The 19,220-nt window shown below is 46.5% G+C and overlaps 2 protein-coding genes across 5 annotated transcripts in view; both read right to left on the reverse strand.

Moving 5' to 3' along the window:
• The window catches only part of LOC142560138 (phospholipid phosphatase 3-like), a 51,327-nt gene extending 42,032 nt beyond the window's left edge, over positions 1 to 9,295 (reverse strand). Inside the window, exons 1-2 of one of the 2 annotated variants that reach the window (XM_075671988.1) lie at positions 9,028 to 9,295; positions 8,338 to 8,417 (exon numbers count right to left, since the gene is read on the reverse strand). In XM_075671988.1, the coding sequence (XP_075528103.1) occupies positions 8,338 to 8,392 (55 nt within the window). In that variant the 5' untranslated portion in view covers positions 8,393 to 8,417; positions 9,028 to 9,295. Of the gene's footprint in view, positions 1 to 8,337; positions 8,418 to 8,780; positions 8,939 to 9,027 lie in introns of those variants that run through there. The other variant, XM_075671987.1, reaches the window with a different exon arrangement.
• Positions 9,296 to 14,885: 5,590 nt separating this feature from the next.
• The window catches only part of LOC142560139 (lactadherin-like), a 124,635-nt gene continuing 120,300 nt past the window's right edge, over positions 14,886 to 19,220 (reverse strand). For all 3 annotated transcript variants that reach the window (XM_075671990.1, XM_075671991.1, XM_075671989.1), the window contains one exon: positions 14,886 to 15,760. The gene's annotated coding sequence lies outside the window, so the exon portion shown is untranslated. The remainder of the gene's footprint in view (positions 15,761 to 19,220) is intronic.

The following is a 19,220-nucleotide window of genomic DNA, read 5'->3' on the forward strand; positions in this document are numbered from 1 at the left end:
TAACTGGTTCATGGAGGCAACGGCGGTTGCGTTTCATCTTGGTTTCCTTGGGTCCTTTCCTTTTTCTTTTGTTTTCTTTTCTTCCTGGTTCCTTCGGCCTTTCCCATTCCATTCGCCTTTTCTTAACCTTCGTATGACAGGTCACAAGATACGAATAAACCTGTTGCGAGTTTGCGCACCATCCCTTGTCGTACGTCGTCTTTGTTTCTTCCCCGTCCCCGTCATTATAAGTACACAGCGCAAGAAGAAACTACGAACGGGCCAAATCAGCACACTGTTGACCGTTAATCGAACCTTCGGCACGGATAAAGTGATCCGCAGAACTCGTGCTTAAACAGCAGGAACGCTACGCGCAAGGAGCCTCCGCGGAGGGCCTGGTAAGCTAACCCTAACAGGATATAAAGCTCTACGGGCGCCATTCCGATATGATTGGATTTCTGCTCAGGAAGGGTCATAAACTCCTAATGCGTTCCTTCCCTATACTTCCTGCAGGGTTCTCGCGGGTTGCAGCTGAGGACGCACGATCCACAAGTCTTGGCTTGGCTCGGACAGATGGGGAGCGGAGTGGGAGGGAAGCAGAGACGAACGATTCATCAATGTGATGACCAGTGGCAGCCATTATAGTTGCCGGCGCATTAAATACAGAGCGGGAGGTGCCCGATTAAGGGGTAATCAGCCGGCAAATGAGGTTCGTTCGCTCCGGTGGCGTTTCCTGCTGACGACGGCCGAAGCGCGTCGCGTTTTTTCTTTATCTTGTTTGCGTCCCCCCGCGCGAAAACGCGCATTCCGATGCCGGCGAAAGACGAAGAGCGCCAGCGTTCTGTGAGGCAGGTGACACCGCCGCACGTATAACCGAGGACTTCCGCGGGGACCGTTATTGGCTAGAGCTTTGCAGATTTCATTTTCGTTTTTACTAAAGAGACGCAACTGATACTAACTACACAGAATCAACGAATCAGTCTAAAACGGATGAATTTTTTCTCCAAAAGCTCTATTTTCGGCAGTTTCGCGGTAATGTGCCGTTTGCGCGCTGGTAGCGCGCAATCTCGGTGTCCATAATCTCGGAGGCCATATACGGTATTTTGCCGACAATCTGGCCCCTCGCTACCCGTCGACATACCGGACGCTATATATACGGAAATCGTAAAGAATATAATAAACAAACAAGGAAACAAACAGTCTACGCCGCAAATTACCACTGCTAACTCTTAACTATATGCGACAGCATAACTAAGTTACACCTACAGAGTTTAAGCACACTCAGAGATAGCATACTTACATGGTATAAGCGTACGATGACATGCTTAGATTGTAATGGTTCGGCAGCTGCGCGCGCGCCACAGCCGCGACCTTGCACTCTGATGCATCAAGGTGATGCCCCTATACCTATAGTGCCTCTTTAACAAACTTGCGATTTCGCGCACACCGTGACGCGATCGGGTACACGCTCAAACACAGCTCGAGTTTACTACCGCTAGACAGCTCCAAAGTGGGTGAAGTCCCGTCTATCATCATCATCATCATCATCATCATCATCATCATCATCATCATCATCATCATCATCAGCCTAATTACGCCCACTGCAGGGCAAAGGCCTCTCCCATACTTCTCCAACTACCCCGGTCAACATGGCCACAATTAGTACATGACCGGGGTAGTTGTCCCGTCTATACGTAACGCTATATAGTAAGAAAATGCGTGACCGATGGTGCGACCGAACCGCTGTCTTCCAGCCCATGCAGCGCAATTGCTATATAACTAACCATTATGCCACGATCGCACGCATCCGTATATGTCTTGCCGAGGTGATTCTTTGAAACGTGCGGCGCTCGACCCATCAGGTGCCACGTCTCTCGCTTTCTTTCCGCGGCAGCTGTCATACCGCTTTGAGACGCTGCGTCAGACATGCATCCGACTTCGGGATCGGCCCGTATCTTATTCGCTAGGATGGATATACCTACAAAGTGGCTGTAGTCCGTCTATGGTGCGATCGCACTAAAAGTGACAGTGCAAGACTTTTAGGCCAACGTGGCATCAACGCGCTATGAACGTGCTTACGAAAGCTCTTTTTTTTTTTCATTGCACTGCGAACATCGGTTGTGAGTGCTGCGGATAGCAGGCTTAATATGTGCGTCCCTTCTAACGGATATCGAACGATTCTCGTAATCTTGCCCCGTGGGGGGCCGCGGCAAATCGAAACCCATTTTTCTGTCTCTATTAGCGACATCAAGCTAAAAGGTATTTCGAAAGATTAAATGTCATTCTGCTCAATAAGTATGAGAACGCTTCTGCATCACTTCTTTGAACATGTTCGACAGTAACATACACATCTAACAAGTACGACGGTACTGCGAGACAGTACACACGGAGGTGGAAGGCCGAACAGCTAAATTATTGCGAAAGACTAACCATTTTAATAACGCCATGTGGTGGTGCCCTGCGGGGCACAACTTCAATAAGGCGCTGCGTGTTGGGTTCGTATAGGTTACACCAACGGGAGTTAGAAAAAAAGTAGTAGTTCGCAAGCACCTGTCGCGCTTACGTTCTCACATCAACTGTGCGGTGGTATCGTTTACCCGTACACACTCGAAAGTAAGGTGCATATAAAAAATGTATTTTGCGGCCGCTTTTAATACGGTTGTCCTGCTGTATGCGGCCGCCACGACGCGTCGCAAGGTCGTATACGGGCCGTTTTTGCTCGTTCTTCTGGTCGGGAGACGCAGAGCGCGGACCAGTAGCGCGGAGCTCGGGAAATCGCGATCTCGCGGCAGATGATTGTCCTTCCCCACAGCGTCTGTTCGCTGCCGGCTGTTTGCCCTGCGGTTCCCGTTCTGCCGGTGGCAGGGTGATCAGTGTCCCGCGCGTGACCCTGCATGCGTATATACATATATATATATATATATAGCCTTGGCAATCATATGCGCCACCTGTTACCAGACGCGCGCCTCAATTCCGTGCTCCAATTTTATGTCGTGGAACCTTCTTTGCCATGCATAGCAGGTCTGTCCTGATGCGTGGACGTCCTCGATGGTCGCGTTGTGATGAGAATGACCAAAGCCCCCTTAAACTTCGTAAAGTAGCGACACTCTCCTCCTCCGCCTTCACTCCTCCTCGTTTCTCCTCTCTTTCACGCTCCCTCCTCGACCGTGGCGCTCCCTTCACTGCTCGAGCGTACCAACGGCGCCAACATGCGCTCCTCGCCACTCCGTAGACGCTTCTCGAGCAAAAATGGCGCTGATGCACGGCGCGAGGGCCCACGTGATGCTATTAGGCCAATAGCGACGCGGTGTCGGCATCGGCCAGAGAGCGCTAGGGGAGGCGGCATCCTTCAAAGCGTGGCACTACTTTACGAAGTTTAATGGGTTTTAAGAATGACAGAATTGTTGCTCCCTCTACAGTTCCGCCTGCGAATGCACCAAGCACGTTCCAGTCGTGTGTCGTGTAGCGCGATGACGACAGGCACCCTCCCCACATCCCATTTTTTTTTTGTCATTGCCATTTCTACGACTTGATGCGGCGTTTGGGGTGAGGTGTGCTCAGCAGTTGTGATCGACTATTGAGCGGTCGGACGCATGGTCCCAACGTCCGTGTCTCCCTACCGGCCCCTTCAAGTCCAACCAGCATGTGCTGAAGCTACACAATAAAACCTCGTTGCAATAACGAAGTTGGAGGAGCTAGCTTCACTTCGTCATATATCCATGACATCGTTATATACGTTATTACGTGAACCGCAATATGAACCTCTATGAAAATTTCAAGGGGAATTTCACTTCGTTATATACCGTTTCGTTATAACGAGGTTAGTATGAAGTCTGCGCCGCAACCGGTGGGAAGCAGTTGCCGCTGGACAGCGTCTCCACGCTCTGTTTCCAGTTCTTGAATGGCTCCGCTCTTAGATACTGTTTCTATTGGAGAAATTGTTCTTCCTTGGGGAACAGGAGTTTTTTCGGCAGTATAGCCAGGCCGCTTCCTGTCTTCCAGCTGACGCACGCGTAGCTGAAGGGGGCGCCGCCGCGGCAGCTTTAGGGCTATGACAACGCGTTGCTCCGCTCGAGGTTGCGGGTTCGATCCCGTCCACGGCGGCCACATCTCGGTGGGAGCGATATGCAAAAGCGCTAGTGCGCTTAGATTTAGATGCACGTCAAAGAAGCCCAGGCGTTCAAAATTAATCCGGAATCCTCCATTACGGCGTGTCTCGTAATCTGATAGCAGTTTTACGGAGGTGCATTCGCATGCAATCACGCCTTTACGTTAAATCTTCCTGGCGGCGTTCAGCACAAAGCGATGTTGAATGTCATACAAAGAGCTTTGCAAACCTCGGCAAGTGTCTCTTAGGTATCATGCCTATAGTATCTGTGGGCCTATAGTGCCTGTGGACTTGTGCTGGCGTGCTGGAGATATAACGTGTAGATAATCTGTTTTCTGAAGTGGGGCTTCGTTTTCTATCATCTCACACAGCGTGTGTATTTGTAGCTCGATCGTTTACTGGGGTTACTGGAGAGACACCTGCTTAATTGACGCAGTAACATGCAGACTTATAGCGACATGTCGCTTTGTCATTTTGCGCATCTGTTTCAGGAAACATCACCTTGTTGCCAACCATTCAGGTGAATATACCTTGTCCTACGTAGTTGAACTCTGTGGTCCATTTAAATAATACAAGGAGTATCAGGAAGCCCAATATAAGACCAGAGAGATCCAGAGAATAAGACAGAGTAACACGATTAGGGGTTTACGATCGCATAAGGCAGGGGGACTGTAGTTGTTGTGTGTCCTATGATATAGTGGGACTGGACTTTTCGATGCCGAGGACTTCACTATACGCTGCGATGATGTTAATGACGACGTAAAACTCGCCATTATTGTTAGGCCGTTTTGCATGTCGATCATAACTGCCTATAGTTTAACTCACCATGCCAATCTTTGACTGAATGAAAAAAAATGTATAAAGAATGAACTACGTTTGTTGTTCGAAGCATGACTCGTAAAAAGCCGTATTCCTACTGTTAAAAGAGAAACATTATACCGGTTTATGCACTTTCACTCATTTGGCGGAAAGAGCGTTGATTACAAGAAGGTAGAACGAACAGGCAACTTGCCCCACTTTTTTTTTTTAATTTCGCACCAAAAGTTCAGCGCGGGCACGTCGGTGTGACGTCACGGATTCCGAATCATTCTTTTCGTATGTATGCCGCTGTGGCACCGCAAAAAAGTTGTCAAAGTATTCCGAGTTCATTCTTTGGCTCCTCTACAAGTAAACGCAATCCAGTTTTACTGATAAAAAATTAACTAGGTAGCATAGGAAACGCCGTCAAAGTCTGTGACGTCACAACGAGCTGGCGCGGGAAGTTCACGGTGGCGGCGCCACGCGCATCTTTGTTTTTTGCGTCTCTTCTGGCTAATCAAGCCTGACTCTCACGGTAACAGTGTCTTCTTTCTTTTTTCTTGTTAATTTCTGAAGCGTAATTTACTATTATAGCTCCTCAACCAATTCTCTCTTTAGTGTCCCATTAAGGAACCACTCGCTTGCGCGAGTGGTTCCGGTCGCGACCACTAACGACAGTATGCGGCCGCCATTTTGGCACAGCAATGAAGAAAGAGAGAACAGGTGCGCGCTCTTATCGATGACGACGCTCGGTGATAGGACGAAACAGGGCCGACCGTGACGTCACACAGATATTGCCGACGAGGAGCGCAATTTCGCCTTTCTCGATTAAAAGTGGCAAGTTGCCCCTTCCTATCCCCCCGCCCATTTTTCTTTTTATCTGCGGCGAACTCTCCCTATCGATTATCAGTGACAGTGACGAAGAGTTCGAGTGGATTTCCACATCGCGTTTAACTCGATAAGCTCCGACATACACACACTGCGTCTGCTCGTGACTCGGCGCAACAAGGAGCGCGGCGTTGATTAATGGCATCCGCCTATCGCATGTTACCCCGAAGCGTGTGCGAAACTGTAGGACATCAGAATACAGTGCACACAGTGAAGCAAATTCACAATCGTTGTACACTAATTAGACGCCAAAAAGTTTTGACAAGGGTGACGGCAAGATAAGGTGGAAAGGACGAACGTTCGGAGCTGCGCAATCTGACAAGCGGAATGAACAAGACAAAGAATAAATCGAAATCGTTCCGTGGGCGCTCCACGTATACTGTAATGAATGTGGCGTAGAACATAGTCCGTTCGGCTAGCTTTTGCGCACTACACTAACGTCCATATTATATTTTTTTTTGCGTGTCTAAAATAAACTTCATTTGGTAACTGCACTAGCCCCCGCTTTTCCTTCTCCGATCAGTTAATAAGTACGAAATGAAAGCCGACAACCAGTTAGCCTAGCCCTGTCTCTAATTTTGTAATATCACGAGAAAAAACATGAGGTGGTACGAGGAAATTGAAAAAAGGAGTAATAATACCAACACTAAACGTTCGCAAACGCCAGTCTGTGCTTAAAATCGGAGGTGGTGTTGTCGTTGGAAATTACCCAAACGTCGGTGGGACAATTAGCACTGGGAGGACACGGGTAAAACCACGAATGAGGTAACGCAGGGTGACGTGGGTTGGGCGTCTTTTGAAGTCAGAGAAGTGCAGAGCAAAATTAGTTTTGAGAAGAAAAACAGGAGGCTCAGTGCGCACAAATATCTACCTCAAAAACGCGAACACGGAATGGAGAAAAAGGCCAGGAAATGCGGCAACGAGGCACAGGGAATTGAGAGTGTAAATGGACCAATCGGGGTCATCAAACAGGAAGCGAGATAAACAGATACGATAACTTGGATTCAAAGGACGGAAACAAAAAGGACGATGGAGATTTACAAACACAGGGCACATGCTACTTACCCCCCCCCCCCCCCCACCCTCGGAAAACTATTTCTGGTTACGCCACTGGTAAGAGTGGTAGTATTGCTATTGCTCAAGAGTAATTTAGCAATACAGCATAACTTCATATATGCAGCTCTTTAGTGTGCCTTAGGAGGGAAAACAGATATTCGATTGAGCGCAGCACCAGTGTAACGCAAGGAATCGACAATAGCGATCACATATCGTGATGGGGTGTTTCAGGTGTTCAGCAGTTATCATCACTCCAGAAAGATGTACTTGACCTTTTTGGGCGACGTCCTTAGTTTCCTTTTTACATCAAACTACGCGCACCTCGATCGCATTTGCGCAGATCCACGTTGGCACTGAGCAAGCACGTGACTTACGCCGTCAGCAGCGAGGTTATTTCAGCACAACCTCGTCAAATTCTCATCACACAATGCAAAAAAACAGCTCTGCAAGGGCCAAGAGAGAGAGAAAGCGGGAGAGAGAAAATGTCACTGAATAATTTGTAGTTGAAAAGGAAAAAAAAAAAAGAAAGAAAGGAGGGAGCATCATGGGAGCTTCAGCGCATATACATCGGTTGCAGCTGCCGACATTATTAGTTCACGGTCTCAGTCTACACGTACACGTTCCCGTTGTAACCCGTTTTTCTCTACGTAGCATCGTGACAAAGATTCCTGTCTGTCGTGTTTCAAATTGCCCGAAGCGGTCACAATGCGGTCGAAGGAATGCCGACAGTCAGCGCACTTCAAATGTAAGATGTTATAAGAATGTGCTCCAGGCAACAGTGCGCACGCTGTTATCACCCAAATACTTTTATCTTACACCGTGACCGCGCACAAGCGTGAGATAGCAAGAACCCGTCCTCGATAAGGGAGCAATACATAGTGCGGACGGATCGCCGCTGCTCCCATACAGCTGCCGTGTGCGGCCGAACACACACCGGCGGCGTAATTGATTCAGGTTTGCATCACAATATGCCACAGCGATCTGGCGACTGGTTACACAAAGTTCTTGTTGCGTGAGATCTGTTCGTGATCACTCAAGATTTGAGCCTACGTATGGATGTTGTCTAATATATGAAACCGGCTAATTGCAAGTCAGTTTCTTTTTTTCTCGCTTCAAAACTTTTTTGTTGTTCTCTTTAATAGATTGCGTTTGACTGTGTATAGTTCATAATGAACTATATGTGGCTTATCACTTCCCTTCGCTTTGAAACAACTTCGTACACTGAGAGCAAGTGTAGAAAAATCACGCTATGTGAGTGCGTGCAATAAACGATAATTAAGGGTTCTTTTTCCCAAGCAGTTCATTTACACCAGGACAGAGCGGTAAGAACAGCTTGTGATATCCCCACGAACTTTCTATTTATTTGCAGCGAGTCGGATTAGGAGTAAAGTAGGAAGACCGAACAGGAAAACAGGTTCGTTAGCCAGCGCAACAATGCCAGCTCTGATGACGTACATCATTGTTTCTGAGCTAGCCTAGTGGGAAAACGACAAAGGAAATTAACATACCGAGGATGAGTGCATACGTGAAGACCCTCTTCATGATGCTCTTGCCGGCCGGCATGGTGCTTGACCTGTCCACGGAACCCCTGTGTATCAAAAAAAGGAACGCGCAAGCCGGAGCTGAAACGGCTACTGGCTGGCTTCTCCGAATAACTGACTGCTCGTCTGCTACCACTACTCGCCGCGTCGTCTGCTCCGAAAGCGGCGGTGCCCGCTGTGGCGCCCTCTGGTCAGCGTTGACAACAACGCTCTCTCGCCCACAGAACAGCGAGCAGCCCATTCATTATTTTTTTTTTTTTTCTTTCGGAGCTCGAGCTACAAGTGCTACAAGGATATCGAAGGCCGCGCATTCGAGACAAGATTAGAAGGGGAGCGAACTGACCAAGCGTAGGTTAGGCTGACTTAGCGTACACGTCTTGCGACGTGATCACAACACAACAAGACCTTACCCTGCGAAGGCACGTTCAGCTGACAGTCGAAGACTCATCAGAATTCCGATGGAAGCATCATCGGAAGGGAGGTCGCTGCCCCTTCATCGCTAGCCACGAGCACGAGATTTGCCCGTCGCTCGATCTCGAATGCGCCCTCCTTCTCCCACCACACAGACCCACAATTGAGCGCCGGGGAAACACAGCTGTTGACCAAGGTTGGAGGCGGGGAAACACGCCGCCGAAGGCGGTCGAATCACTCACTCACCGTCGCTTCCTGCGCTACGACGCCGCGAACCCCTCCGCCGCGAACATCGGCGAGGCGGTCAACGCACTGCCGACGTCGTCGCTGTTTCGGCTGTTTCACTCTCCAATCATGGACACTCAGAGACACAGCAACTCACGACGACTTCGGGAAGTGGCAACATTTCCTCTCCCAGCACCAGGAAAGAAACCAAGAAACCAAGGCGCACGCGAGAACTTGGCGCTTTCGTGTCTTTCGTATGCAGCGGCAGGCGGCGACGCAGCCGTCCACGTGACCACGGAGTACGAAACCGCCGGTCTATTTGCAGCCGCTGCCGGCGGCCATATTCAGCTCGCGGGACTACGGATCCGCGACGTCAGCGTGACGTTGCCTATGACGCACGTCGGCCGTCGCGCCGCGCGGTCGGTGTTTGCAAATAGGCGCGCTGCCGGCGCCGGTTGCCGCCGCATTTGTGCTATTTATTTACCGTTCTCTCGGAGGAGCTGCTGGTACTGGATTCACCACGCGCCGCGTGTGCGTTGTATTTTTTTGCTTTGGCGCGGCGAATCTGTCACCCTCGCAGGGAACTAATCGGGCGCTAATGTTACTCAGCGTTGGCAGCTGTCCCCGCTACTGACGGCGCTCTACTCACGTTTCAACTCGCGGCCTGTCGCGAAATGTCTGAGAAAGCGTGGGAGTATGCACAAAGGTGGGGAAAGGGTGGCGGCATCGTGTTACGCTCGCGGCGCCCCCACCACCGTAATTGCTCTATATAAAAATTATTTTATAGTCCTTCGTGCTGCAGCAGTAGGCCGTTTCTATTTTTTTTGTACCCTTTTCACAGGCGCTAACGGTGCGAAGGAGAATGACGTCACATCATTAGCGAGCGCTAGCTCCTGTTGCACCCTATGCTGGTCCTACGCAAGACTCCAGTTTCGACACTTTCAGCCGAGGGCATTCGTTAGTCGGTCGGTGGGTTGATTGGTTTCTTTCTTTCGTTCGTTCCGTCGTTCTTTAACGTTCTTTCTTCAGGGGCTACCGCGTGTGTTCGAAAGTGCGAATACTAGTTGAAAACTTCTATTTCGAATAGAATTTTCCGATTCAAAACTTGGTGTTGGATTTGTTCGAATATTTTACTGTAGTCACGTATGTCTACTTGGGGCTAAAAGGATGCTTTAAACCAGGAGCTCAATCTGGATACACGAGTATGGAGAAATCGTTTTGCTTGGGATCAACTACACCGAATTTGATTAAGTTTGCCGCATCTTGTTTTGTTAAGTAACAATCTACCGACTGTAGCAATCATGCAATTTTTCTGGGCCGTCAATTTTTTTTTTCAGAACAATTGAAAATTTCGAAAGTTAAGAAAGGAGATTTAAGGAGACGGTGAGATTTACAACACCATAACTCAGCAAATAAAAACAATATAATCCTGTAAACTGTACACACACTGCGACATTTAATGCGGACAAAATCGATGTATTATATATAGCTCTCAAATATGCTACTAGTTTGTGAGTAGGGCTATTGCAAAACTCTCGTAAATATTCTAACAAATTCACATAAGTTGCCCGCTCATACATCGCGTTCGCCCGTCTGACACGCTCGAACAGATGCACTTAACGGAAATACGATACCGAGTTTTGGTGCAGAGTCGCGGATTCGTGAAATTCGTGCATTTTTTGATCAACTTCCAGATTTCTGGAAATTACTGTGAAGAAGAAATTGAAGCAATAAATAAAAATTCTGGACTTTTTGTAGTTGGTGCTATCCAGCTTTCCTTTTGAATGCAACAATTTTTACTCAAATCAGTTGAGCGGTTGTCTCATAACATCACTACAGCGTTTCACTCGTATAAATTTGAGCGTGGATTACGGAGATGGTCCTGAGGTAGAGCTTCCCCTTATTTATACTTATCATAGCGTGACTGTCAGCAAAAAGAAAAGAAATAAAAAATGCTCATGCATTCGGTCAAGTTGTAGTTTCAAGAGCCCTTTGCAAGACCATCGCGAACTATTGTGACCTTTCAATTTATATTTTCTGATGCATAAACTGCCCACAGAACGTACACCCTAGTGAGTAACGTGAGAAAGGGCGCCCAGTTCATATTATAGCGAAGCTGTATGTGACAAGCATGCCGGGTTTTCTTCGTCTCCGTAGCCAAAAACTCAAGCAATCACAGCGGAAGGCGCACGCCATGTGTGTTCCTTGCAGCACCACCAAGTGGCACTCTCCTCCGCGCATCCACGGCGTCGACCGTGCGGGGGAAATAAAAGAACCAGAAAGCTCGCCTTCGCGCGAAGCGTTCGCGGCAAGCGTTTCCCGGTAAAGATTGCGGTACGTGAGCTGCAGTTGCCGGGAAGCGTCAACGGTGGCATACGAAGCAGGAAGTGACGTCACTACACTTTCATGTGTGAAAGAAGAACCCGCCTAGCGACTGATTTCATTTGTATTGTGATAGCGCTATGAGAAAGGCCACGCATAGTTAGGACGCCCGAAGAGCAGCATGAACACGATGAGCGGCAATGGGAACAGCAACGTCAATATACACAACGCGTCATACTCAGGCTAGGCATGACGCAGCGGTTCTTGCCCGAACTAAGCCACGCACAGTTAGGACGCCCGAAGAGCAGCGCGAATACGATGAGCGTCGAAAGGAACAGCCACGTCAAAATATGCACAACGGCGTCGTGGTCAGGCTCGGGAGGTCCTAGTTCAACGGTGCGTCACATTGGTCTGTCGAATCAGGCGACACTACAGCTCCGCTGGCCAGCCATATTCACAGCGAGGATTGGAGCCCATTTTTTTTAGAAGACTACTCGTGATGTTGGAAATATAATACAGCATGGTATACAGTATGTAACAAGAAGCTTTCCCGTCGAAAATTTAGTCTCATTGAACAAACCTTTATTTTACAAATTTTCCACGTCTGAATATAGCATCAGTGTGTTTTTATTCGCCAGTGCTCCTCCTTCTCTTCCAGTTTTTTTCTTCTCTTTTTTCTATCAGTCAGTCTTTCGTCTCGTACAATAGCCATTCGTTTTCCTTTCAAGCGCGCAAATATATCTAGAAGCCTAACAAAAGTAAGTTTTCGTTTATATTTTGAAAACAATTCTGGTATTCCCTTTTATATTGCTCGACAGGAGCGCTTCCATATAGCATTGCATGTATTAAAGGAATTTTCTTCGTGCTACCTCTCCTATGCATTCGAACATGCGGTACTTACAAAATTAGAATACCCTCTCTGGAAATACGCCCCGTACCTAACGCTATAGAGTCACTGCGTGTCTGGAGCGAGGTTCTAAGGATTGAATGTCGTAGGCAGAGGGCTGAACGTCCTGTAGAGGTTCACCGCAGATGTACGTGTACGGAAAGGAAACCATAGAACACGTTATTTTCCAAGGCGACGCACCGCAGCTCCAGGCGAAAGAAGCCACTGTGGTGATCGCGAAAGATCAGCCGGCTTCCAAGAGGTAAGTAAGCTCGTTTGAAAGCATCTGCTTCGTTATCACGCCGCCGTGGATAGTGCATAGGGAATATGGGGGCATGTGGTGCGGACTGTGAAATTACGTTGAAATTTCCAACGTTGCATTTGTCGCCGTTGTTGTTCTTGTTGCTACACTTTAAGATCCCGTGTTTTGCTCATATAGTCCTGTTTGTGTGAACTTCTCGGATACAAACCGTTCCCGTGCTGTTATGTACGGGGTGGTTGATGATGATTTATGGATCTTATTGGCGCAAGGACCAAATATGGCCGAGCAGCACCAAACACAGTGGTTCACTGTTACCGTGAACACGTTGTACAACGGGTACGAATTCCCGAACAGTGCCGTTAGAGTGTTCCCTTTAAGAATGGAACGCACTGTGCTTACGCCCTCTGCGACCAGTCAAGCTGTCAGCGGCAGATTTTAGCACATGCGTGAGGATGTTTCCAGTGTATACGATATACAACATAAGCTTGCGTTAAATGATTCATTGATTGATTGATTGATTGATTGATTGATTGATTGATTGATTGATTGATTGATTGATTGATTGATTCTTTAATTGACTGATAATAGCGGACATAGAGTTACCTATGTCCTAGCCATTAATAGAACGAAGCGAAGGCAGTATGGAGAAAAACGGAGTCGGTATGTATACAACACATTGTATCGCTAAGGGAACTACTACTACTGAGAAACCAACGGTAAATACACGGCTTAGCCCGGTATCAGTTGTAGCGAAACAAAATTTTGTTTACACGCAAATAAAATGACGTAAGGCAGGTGCACAACGTTGAAAGATTTGCGGAAGTGTCTTACAAATGCAGTTTTCCGTGCATTCGAGCCGTACAGTATGCGAAAATTGCGTTTCGGGTCTTCGCTCCGCCTGCAGTACAAGCTTTAGTACTTTAGCAACGAATATTTTACAACGAACAAATTTTTGCGAGATTGCGATATGGCAAGATTTGTCACGGCACTAGTGGCGTGAAATGCAAGTTACCTATGAATATATACAAGTTAGGCACACGTGTACGTAACGAATACGTGAAAACTGCACCGAGAAAAAAAAAACACGTAATGCGCTCGGCGCCTTTGCGTATCTTGAACGCGCTTCTTGACATTTACAGCGGCTTTTCATGTAAATGTGAACGTAGTAAGCTTTTTCCTTTTTTTCGGCCAGAAGCTTTGACGAAGGCGACGTTTAGCTGAAGCCACAAATTAGTTGACGGCCTATAAACCGTACTCGACATTTCCAGTGTCCACTTTTGTTCAACCAAAACTTTTTGACTGACATATTGTTTATACGCGGTGTGCGAAAATGACGCCAAAGCGACGATGAGCCTGTTTTGTAAGAGGAAACAGTACCGCGGCCGTACACCAAGAACGAGACAGACATCTAAACGCAGTACGACAGTCGTTCACATTTTCTTTCAACTGGCTATAGGGTGTTTTAATAGCATTTCAAGTGGCAGTAATACATCGTTCAACGTGTTTGTACATAACACTGTAGGCTTAGGTAACGGCAATTCACTGATCGCTGATCAAGAATATACTATATCAAGCGAAGGTTCATCTGCTCGGGGATTTTGTTAATCAGACCCGTGCCAGCTGCGTCATTGCTTACCTCACTTAATCACCCCCCCCCCCCCCCCTTGAGGTTAGTAAATGCAAATATACGCCGCAGGCAGCAACAGAACCATGGCTATGGATGCATTGTGATATGTCATTATCTTTACAACAAGAGAAATGAAAATACGACGTCTGCACCCATTAAAAAGAATCGAGATATGGCCTATAACCTCAGTATTAAGCAGTCCCATATCATCGTGTGTGTTCATAGGGTTTGTGTATATATATATATATATATATATATATATATATATATATATATATATATATATATATATATATATATATATATATATATATATATATATATATATATGATTGCTAAGTACGGATATTCCAGTACACACGTTTCGTCGCTTTAACAGGGTTCTTATTGCAGTGTAACCTCTACGATAACGGTACTGTGGAGAGTGTCGTCTCTATGGCGCCAACACAGACTTGGGAGAAGTTGACTGACATTAGGGGAAGTGCAGACGCCTTAACAGCGTGTAGAGAAATGCAAGTCCTTTCAACAATGCCTACATACGAATGTGGCGATCAACAAGTGTCACGGTCATGGAGCAGCAAGTTAGAGAGCAATACGGTCATACATATACGTTTGTAATTACATTGCAGCGTACGAACACATGTAATGCGCTTGAAAACGTTAAATGAAGGTGTAGGCAACAACAAACAACACAGACGATAAAATTGAGTTTGTTTGATTTGTGCTCGTTTTCAGAGGTGGTCGGCTGCGACACAGCAAACCGACTTGAACTGCAAAGTATGGCGAACTTCTACAAAACTTCATTTCTTTCCGACAAGACTGCCAAAACAGAGCCAAGGCATATTCCGCAACAAACCTATGTAGACAAAGCCAAGAAACAGTATGGACTGAATTAATGTATCCTTGTGGTTACCCTTCATTAAAAAAAATTAGTTGCTTGACAGATTTCACCAATAAACCTATCGATTTTTTAGAGCCTGGCGCAGGCAAAAGTTGCCTTGGTGACCGCAGGACTTTCGGAGTACAAGTTCACGGAAATGCTTCCGCCAGAATTCTGACATTTTAATGTGCATCTAATGTGTTACTGGTGCCATTATTAATCAATAACAATTCCACGTGTCAATTCCGTATCATTTCCACAAGGACTGTATAAAGAACGGGTGAAATCGTCACAGTGCTTTCGGATTATCCCGTTGGGGATATCTTCCAGTATCTCCTATATTTATCGAGACTGCTTAATGATATATCTAAAATGTGTTTTGAACGATTACGAAATCTTCCACATAAAACAAACTTCACAATGGTAAGATGAAAAAGGAACGACTGCAAAACTTGCACACATACGCAGGAAAGATAGCCTTTAACAGGATGCAGTTACACACCTCAAAGACCTAAATGCTATTAAAAAAAAAGAGCAAGAACCAATAGTCGCACGTCGGGGAAGAGAAAATGAACACAACTTCGATCGCTTGGTTACAGAATGCTTTCGAGACATCAACGACTTTCTTTAAGCAAGATGGCAGCTCTGCGTTTGCAGATCCGTTCAGCAAACACCACACTCGGCGGCGCAAGGTTGACGCTCTGGCGTGAGGACCGACTGCCCAGGGGCGGGAGGTCGTAGCCGTACGCTTGATCACACTGCACGCAACTTGGGCAACTGCAACAAGAGGAAACCGGCTCAAGTCAGCGCGATTACCAGGGAATAATGTGCAAGGCTACTTGATTTCGGAGCAGCAGAAGTATAGCTTGACCGCATATTCTGCATGCTTCATTATGCTCGTGATAAACATGTTTATTGCGTGACAAGCATGCGACACCTAGTGGTTATTACGCGTTATCAATCTAGAGCAGCGCGGCAATGTAAACGTGTCGTACAGTGGTGGCGCATGTAGGCTCCGTTACAGATTCCGAGACGAAGTTATTGGAGCGCGTGAGCAAATAAATTACACGCGGGCGCCGAAGTATAGAACCGCAGGGTCAAGACTATCCAGGCCAGCGTCATATTGCCGTGGGATGCGTATGCTTCGGTATTGTTTTGTTGTCACCCCTGATGTAACGTCTTTGAGCGCTATGGTGAGAAGTAAATTATCTGCACACGTCGACGTGGTCGCCGCGTTCTCGGAACTGAGCTGGTATCCACGTGTTTTCAACTCGAAGGGGTGAGACGCAAGAAACGCCCATCTACCGTTCATTGGGTGTCCGTTAAAGAGTCCCAGACGGTCAAAATTACAAAGCCTAATTACTAACGACAGCCCGAGGTTGTGACGTCAAAATTCAAGCGCTTGCGCCAGTATAAGCGATCAATTTCTTCATGAAAAAGAGAGCTCGATCATCTGTGTTCGCGTTGAACGGACAACCTTCTAAATAATTAGTGTGGCCACAAAAGTGTCTGCGTGTGGTTTTCCCGGTTTTGTTCATATTTGCCGAGCAATGCGCGCGTGTTTTATGACGTTTTGAGGAATATAAGCCTGCGTGAACTGGAAATAAATCTGTTGTTGAAATTTAGCGCTGTGTGTTGGTCGAATTTGCCTTTCCGCGTCCCTCTCATTCTGCCTGCGCTACAAGAAAGTAGAAGGCACCATGAATACAAGCCCATGTAGCTACCCTCGTCGATTTAACTGTAAAAAAAAAAAGAAAATCAATCAGTGAACCTACGCATGAGTGATAATGGCCTTCACAGACTTGCCACGACCGTTCTAAGGTGACATTAACCACGCAGAACCAGTGTCGACGTCTAGGTGACCGAAAGAGAGAATGAGTAAAGAGAAAACAGTAATCGGAAGTAACAACACATTCGAATGAGAACGTCAAAGGAATTTCATGAATGTTTCGTAAGCGAACAGGCTTTTCGCCTTCATCCTCTTTAGCGCATGCTAAAGCGACCGACAACTTTTTTTTCCGGAGTTATTCACTACGGCGTGCCTCACAGTCAAATCGTGGTATTGGCACTTAAAGCACCAGCATTAAAAGAAAAGAAGAGAAAAAGAACGAGGGCGTCAGCAGTGCGTGTAACCAGCCCCCGTCACATGGTAAAAGCGAAACCACGAAAGAAAAGCGATCGAGGAAACCTTGCGGAGAGTAGACGCCTTTGACTGAAATAAACAGGCCCTCGATGGGCAGCCATGCGAAGCCACAGTCGATCGGCACCAATGACCGTTCCCATATCTTCTCTTGATTCATCTTCCACTTCCAAAACGACCTTCTCTACATCTGAATACACAAACATTTTGTTTGTTTGTTGTTTGTTTATTTATACTGTCAGTCCAAGGATGGATCATTGCAAGACTGGATAGAAATACAACAAAAAAGATCCAAAATATCGGTACATGTAGAAGAAAAAACAATACAATAGCAGTATCTGTAAAAAGTGACATGCAGTGATCAAAGACAAAGCACTCGCAGTATGCGCATCAGAAACAAATGCTATGATGCAGTCATATCATGAAAAATAAGATTCTCCAAACCAGCAGTAAAAGCACTGACAGAGGAACATGTGACAAGTGGATTGGGAGGAAAAAACAAGGAATTGAAATTTTCTGTACGTTCTTGGCTAAACCTTTTATCCTCATCTTTGTGTTGTTTTTTAGAAGGGTTCACATATCTCCAAAATTTACTAGGTGCGTTATGAAGGAAATTTTTCAGTGTTACATTAAATAATTTCTCCTTGGATTCCTTGATCAGACGGCTTAAGTCGAACCTCATGTTATGAAGCAAAGTTTTGTTTTGGGCGCTCGGGTCTCGAGAACAAGCTTTTCGTTTCATTTTTATCCTCCGTTTCACATGTATTATTTCCCTTGTAATTCATGGGTTATTTCGTTTACATTTTTGACGCCTATAAGGATAAATCGCGTAATGCAATGCATCGTAACCGTGGAAAAAAAGTCCCAGAGATCGTCAGTGCCCCCATTGGATTCATAAACAGAAAAAGTTATCAAACGACCTTTGAAGGTAATCCAAGACACTAATATCATCAGCGGCTTGAAAGTTTAGATATTGGATGCTTGAATCCTGGTGCAAAGGGTGACATGTTCAAGGACAGAATAACCATTTTGTGGTCAGATAGCCCTTCATCAACAAGACAGTCTTCGACCCATTATATTTTCGTGGTAAGCGGTGGGGTGCCTCCAAGGAGGTTAAGGAAAAACTGCTGGAGTGGAAACTATGTCCCGAAGGTGAAGCCGCGCAGGAGGGGCACGATAGAACCATAAATAAACGACAAAAAAAAATGTTGAAGGAGCACTTTTCGCACACTTCTCAGGAGTTACTCAACCTCCTTGGCTAATTAATCATGGCTTATTTACCAGACAGATACTTATTTACGTGTATCTCTGTATTACTAGTTCTAGAGTTAAATCTGGATATCCTGGCACATTGTATTGGGGAGAACGTCATCAATATTTAGAAGAAATTACTATTTTCGTTGGGAACAACCAGATCTTATTTTCTAATTAGCCTAGCGTTAGAATAACAGAGCCAAATCACTTAATCTGTAAGCGGAAATCACCCGACAAGGCTCTATTTCAGGTGAAGGAGGGGCAAGCATTGGCTTTACCTTTCCCGGTAAGAAGCTACGGGAGCTTCCACTCCAGCAGTTTTTCTTTAACCACTTTTGGTGGCTAACCATCACCCCAACATATCGTATTGACACGTGCACTTATCTCTCTCCGGTGATCGCTTTTCACCGGCTATCAAATGCTAAGCGTTATCGTTAGGCGCAGGCCGCATCTGCATGAACCGGAAGTTTCTCGGATATTATCGATGGTTCTGTTGACCGAAGCTTCTGTAATCTGATTGTATGGGCGACACGAATTGTGTAGTACTTTCTGAAAGGCACGCGGGCACTCGCGATTGCGCTTGAAACGTTCGACGATTCACGTATAAAAGCCGACGCGCTTGACCCCGCTGATCAGGTCTTTGACGATCGCCGAGTGTACTCGCCGCTATGGTTTCGTTTTGAGCGTAACCTGTTCTTCTGGGCATAGGTTCGCCAAATAAAGAGTTTCGTGATTTACATTTTTGGTGCGTGTGCGTTCTTCGCCGTCACTACAACGTGACACTATCATATCCTGGCCTATCCATCTTACGAGTGACACGCACAGACCAAGCGCGCGCAGATA

Source organism: Dermacentor variabilis, chromosome 10 (assembly GCF_050947875.1).
Source record: "Dermacentor variabilis isolate Ectoservices chromosome 10, ASM5094787v1, whole genome shotgun sequence".
In the NCBI taxonomy this organism is placed as follows: domain Eukaryota; kingdom Metazoa; phylum Arthropoda; class Arachnida; order Ixodida; family Ixodidae; genus Dermacentor; species Dermacentor variabilis.